Source organism: Lithobates pipiens, unplaced genomic scaffold, assembly GCF_037356315.1.
Source record: "Lithobates pipiens isolate NorthernLeopardFrog02 unplaced genomic scaffold, aLitPip1_a1.2 Scaffold_19, whole genome shotgun sequence".
Lineage (NCBI taxonomy): Eukaryota > Metazoa > Chordata > Amphibia > Anura > Ranidae > Lithobates > Lithobates pipiens.
In genome coordinates this window covers 500287585-500293584 of record NW_027507764.1, presented here as the reverse complement: position 1 = coordinate 500293584, position 6000 = coordinate 500287585, and the positions used below count along the sequence as shown (strand labels likewise).

The following is a 6000-nucleotide window of genomic DNA, read 5'->3' as shown; positions in this document are numbered from 1 at the left end:
ACAGTTAAGCTTCATACACACAATACGAAAATTGGATGAAAAATACCACTTCTGAAGCATTTGTGCATATGAGCGTATCATTTTTTATTTATTTTTGGTGGGGGAGTGAATCTTGGGTGGGAGTTCCCACACTTTTTTCCCCAGGACTTGACCCCTGATGATAAATATGATCAATATATAGGATGGTATGGGAAGGTATGAGCCCCGTACAGTGATCAGTATATGGGATGATATGGGAAGGTATGAGCCCCGTACAGTGATCAGTATACGGGATGGTATGGGATGGTATGAGCCCCGTACAGTGATCAGTATATGGGATGGTATATATGATCAGTATATACGGGATGGTATGGGAAGGTATGAGCCCTGTACAGTGATCAGTATACGGGATGGTATGGGATGGTACTAGCCCTGTACAGTGATCAGTATATGGGATGGTATGAGCCCCGTACAGTGATCAATATATGGGATGGTATATATGATCAGTATATATGGGATGGTATGGGAAGGTATGAGCCCCGTACAGTGATCAGTATACGGGATGGTATGAGCCCCGTACAGTGATCAGTATATGGGATGGTATATATGATCAGTATATATGGGATGGTATGGGAAGGTATGAGCCCCGTACAGTGATCAGTATATATGGGATGGTATGGGAAGGTATGAGCCCCGTACAGTGATCAGTATATGGGATGGTATGGGAAGGTATGAACCCCGTACAGTAATCAGTATATATGGGATGGTATGGGAAGGTATGAGCCCCGTACAGTGATCAGTATATGGGATGGTATATGATCAGTATATATGGGATGGTATGGGAAGGTATGAGCCCCGTACAGTAATCAGTATATATGGGATGGTATGGGAAGGTATGAGCCCCGTACAGTGATCAGTATATGGGATGGTATATGATCAGTATATATGGGATGGTATGGGAAGGTATGAGCCCCGTACAGTAATCAGTATATATGGGATGGTATGGGAAGGTATGAGCCCCGTACAGTGATCAGTATATGGGATGGTATATGATCAGTATATATGGGATGGTATGGGAAGGTATGAGCCCCGTACAGTAATCAGTATATATGGGATGGTATGGGAAGGTATGAGCCCCGTACAGTGATCAGTATATGGGATGGTATATGATCAGTATATATGGGATGGTATGGGAAGGTATGAGCCCCGTACAGTAATCAGTATATATGGGATGGTATGGGAAGGTATGAGCCCCGTACAGTGATCAGTATATGGGATGGTATATGATCAGTATATATGGGATGGTATGGGAAGGTATGAGCCCCGTACAGTGATCAGTATATATGGGATGGTATGGGAAGGTATGAGCCCCGTACAGTGATCAGTATATGGTATGGTATATATGATCAGTATATATGGGATGGTATAGGAAGGTATGAGCCCCGTACAGTGATCAGTATATGGGATGGTATATATGATCAGTATATATGGGATGGTATGGGAAGGTATGAGCCCCGTACAGTGATCAGTATATGGGATGGTATATATGATCAGTATATATGGGATGGTATGGGAAGGTATGAGCCCCGTACAGTGATCAGTATATGGGATGGTATATATGATCAGTATATATTGGATGGTATAGGAAGGTATGAGCCCCGTACAGTGATCAGTATATGGGATGGTATATATGATCAGTATATATTGGATGGTATAGGAAGGTATGAGCCCGTACAGTGATCAGTATATGGGATGGTATATATGATCAGTATATATGGGATGGTATGGGAAGGTATGAGCCCCGTACAGTGATCAGTATATGGGATGGTATATATGATCAGTATATATGGGATGGTATGGGAAGGTATGAGCCCCGTACAGTGATCAGTATATGGGATGGTATATGATCAGTATATATGGGATGGTATGGGAAGGTATGAGCCCCGTACAGTGATCCGTATATGGGATGGTATATATGATCAGTATATATGGGATGGTATGGGAAGGTATGAGCCCCGTACAGTGATCAGTATATGGGATGGTATATATGATCAGTATATATTGGATGGTATAGGAAGGTATGAGCCCCGTACAGTGATCAGTATATGGGATGGTATATATGATCAGTATATATTGGATGGTATAGGAAGGTATGAGCCCGTACAGTGATCAGTATATGGGATGGTATATATGATCAGTATATATGGGATGGTATGGGAAGGTATGAGCCCCGTACAGTGATCAGTATATGGGATGGTATATATGATCAGTATATATGGGATGGTATGGGAAGGTATGAGCCCCGTACAGTGATCAGTATATGGGATGGTATATGATCAGTATATATGGGATGGTATGGGAAGGTATGAGCCCCGTACAGTGATCCGTATATGGGATGGTATATATGATCAGTATATATGGGATGGTATATATGATCAGTATATATTGGATGGTATAGGAAGGTATGAGCCCCGTACAGTGATCAGTATATGGGATGGTATATATGATCAGCATATATTGGATGGTATAGGAAGGTATGAGCCCCGTACAGTGACGATCCTGCGCTCCGCTCACCTCCCCATGCAGCAGCTGGCCCGGGCCGGCCGGTGTGCGCAGTGTGGGGCGTGCACTAGGGGGCGTGCCGCTCGTCGCCCTCCCTACCAGCAGAGCCCGCAGTGGTGATGGTCGGAGGAGTAGGGCGCGCTCCCAGTCATTCCTCCGCTGGAGTCTAATGCAATGGATAAATCCCGGAGCACCCTCCATGCAGCTCTCCTTCTCTGCTTCTTCCTATGGGACATACCTTGTGCCCAGCAGGCATCCATCCCCAGCGGACTGACAGGGCAGCGCAGAGAGGGCAGCAAGGTGCTGGCAGCAGAGAGCCGGGAGATGGCCCGAGCAGTGCCAGTGGTGCCCCATGAATACATGATGTCCATTTACAGGACTTTCTCCACAGCTGAAAAACTTGGGATCAATGCCAGCTTCTTCCAGTCCTCCAAGTCTGCCAACACAATCACCAGCTTTGTGGACAAGTCCCGGGGTAAGCCAATAGCTAGCTGAGCTTTACTGCTGTCATTGTATGAGGATGTCTACTTCCAGGAGGATGGGGCACCTCTCCTAGGGCACACATTGGCATCACATTATCACCAGCTCTGTGCCTGATAGGAGTGAACTACAGGTCTCAGCAAGGCTGCCACCACAGCATGAGTGCCTAGAGTTCATGTATTGTGAGTTCTGCTTCTATAGAGGTGCGCTGCACTTATCATTGTGATCAGTCACTTACTGATTGTCTGCTTCACAAGCCCTGAGGACTACATATCCCAGCATGTCCTGCTGAGTCTATGCTAACATGACAGCTGGGAGGACAGGCTCTGACTGCAAGCGATATACTGTAATTATTGCTACTGTGGGCAGTGACAATCCGCTCAATAGGGGCTAATAGGTGTAGCACTGATCTTATATAAGAGCAATGTATACATGGCACAGAAATGGATGACGGATTCTATACCTGAGACACTCACATCACCTGCATCTGTAGAACTGTAAGTCCAAGCATTTCCATGCTGATCCCTAAACAGCAGAACAATAAGTGTGGATCATAGAGCTGCACTTTGTTCTATAGGGATTTCTATTAAAGTTACCAGGGGTAGATTGTGCAGCTGCACAGGGGCCCTATGGGACAGGGACCCATAGGACAGGGGCCCTATAGGACAATGACCCTATAGGACAGGGACCTGTAGGATAGGGATCCATAGGACAAGTACCCTATAGGACAGTGACCAATAGGAGAAGGACCCTATAGGACAGGGACCCGTAGGAGAGGGATCCATAGGACAAGGACCCTATAGTACAGTGACCCTATAGGGCAAGGACCCTATAGGACAGGGACCCATAGGACAGGGACCCCATAGGACATGTACCCATAGGACAGTAACCCATAGGACAAGGACCCTATAGGACAGGGATCCATAGGACAGGGACCCCATAGGACATGTACCCCATAGGACATGGACCCCATAGGACATGGACACATAGGACAATGACACCATAGAACAGGGACCCCAAAGGACAGGGACCCATAGGACAAGGACCCTATAGGACAGGGGCCCTATAGGACAGGGACCCATAGGGCATGGACCCATAGGACAAGGACACCATAGAACCCAGACCTCAAAGGACAAGGACCCATAGGACAGGGACTCCATAGGGCAGGGGCCTTTTTATATCAACGGGTGAAGGAGGTGTATGCTGTCTAATCCAAGCTGGAGAGAAAGGTGTAGCAAAGGATCTATCTATCTGAACCTTGGCATTAGTTGAATAGCAAATATTCTATCTATCTATCTATCTATCTATCTATCTATCTATCTATCTATCTATCTATCTATCTATCTATCTATCTATATATCTATCTATCCATATTCTATATATCTAAGGCTGGCCACACACTATACAATTTTCTTGTTCAACTTTCCTTTAGATTTATCAAAACCATATAATATGAGGTCAAACTAAACACTTTTAATTTGTATGCAATCAGGCAGGCCCTTGTGCTACATAGTTGAAGGTAAATCTAAAGGAAATTAAGTAAGAAAATTGTATAGTGTATGACCAGCCTATCGCTCTCTCTCTCTCTCTCTCTCTCTCTCTCTCTCTCTCTCTCTCTCTCTCTCTCTCTCTCACACACACTCTCTCATTATCTATCTATCTATCTATCTATCTATCTATCTATCTATCTATCTATCTATCTATCTATCTATCTATCTATCTATCTATCTATCTATCTCTTATCCATTCTATCATGTACAACGAATAAGTGTTTGCACCCTGGCATTAGTGTAATAGATTTGGAGGGGTTATGGTACTTGTACAAGGCTCCTTTGCTAACTGCTCCCCCCACTGACTTACTGTGTAGAGATCACATGAGATCCTTTCCATGAGAATGTACTTGTATGATTATAAGGGAATATAAGATTCAATGCAATATTAGTGAACTATTAATAAAAAAGGAATAAGGCATAACTATTCTAGTAATTCTTGTAATTCTAGTATACTGCCAGGTAGCTGATACAACACTGAATATTACTGTAGCAGCAGCACGGATACAATACCAGTATGATTCTAATACAAAGTGTAGCACTGATACAATACAATACCAGTATGATTCTAATACACGGTGTAGCACTGATACAATACAATACCAGTATGATCTAATACACAGTGTAGCACTGATACAATACAATACCAGTATGATTCTAATACACAGTGTAGCACTGATACAATACAATACCAGTATGATTCTAATACACAGTGTAGCACTGATACAATACAATACCAGTATGATTCTAATACACAGTGTAGCACTGATACAATACAATACCGAATACTAAGGCAATAACTGATACAATGTAATTCCAGTATACTGCCAATATAAAGTAGTATTTGATACAATACTGGATACTACTAAGATAAGAAGGCAGTAGCACTGATACAATGCAATACTGAATAACTACTAATATAAGGCAGTAGCACTGATACAACTGAATAGCAATATGCTACAATGGACTGTCCTCACTCCAACCCTGTGCCTTTGTTCAGAGTCTGACAGCTCTGTAATTGTGGCACTACAAATCCCAGCAATTCCACGCCTGCTCAGTATCAGTAGAAGCCAAGCCTGCCTGCATTCTCCAAGCTGTCCTCCCAGGTCCGATAATGCAATCAGCACCCTATGGTTCCCCAGCTCCTAGCAGGGTGATGGAATTGTCCCCGGCATGGCACAACCACTGTGCCGGCTCCTGATAACCACAAACAATGACTCTGGAGGGGAGGGAGAAGCTGATTGTTTTGTGCTTCACTCTTATCCTGCCGGAGCCCAGAGAAGTCTTATTTTTTTATCTAGTCTGGCTTTAAAACAAATAAAAGAGGTTCAAACCGAATAAGAACAAATATTTGCCAACTAGACGTATCTTATCAGTGAATTCATGAAGATTATGGGAGAATCAGCCATAGGAAATATAGAGGAGAAAA

At 43.8% G+C, this 6000-nt stretch overlaps 1 protein-coding gene across 1 annotated transcript in view; it reads left to right on the top strand.

The window, feature by feature from the left end:
• The first annotated feature begins 2669 nt into the window (after positions 1–2669).
• GDF6 (growth differentiation factor 6) overlaps positions 2670–6000 on the top strand; it is a 74650-nt gene continuing 71319 nt past the window's right edge. The window contains exon 1 of the mRNA XM_077493063.1: positions 2670–3016. Within this exon, the coding sequence (XP_077349189.1) occupies positions 2716–3016 (301 nt within the window). The 5' untranslated portion in view covers positions 2670–2715. The remainder of the gene's footprint in view (positions 3017–6000) is intronic.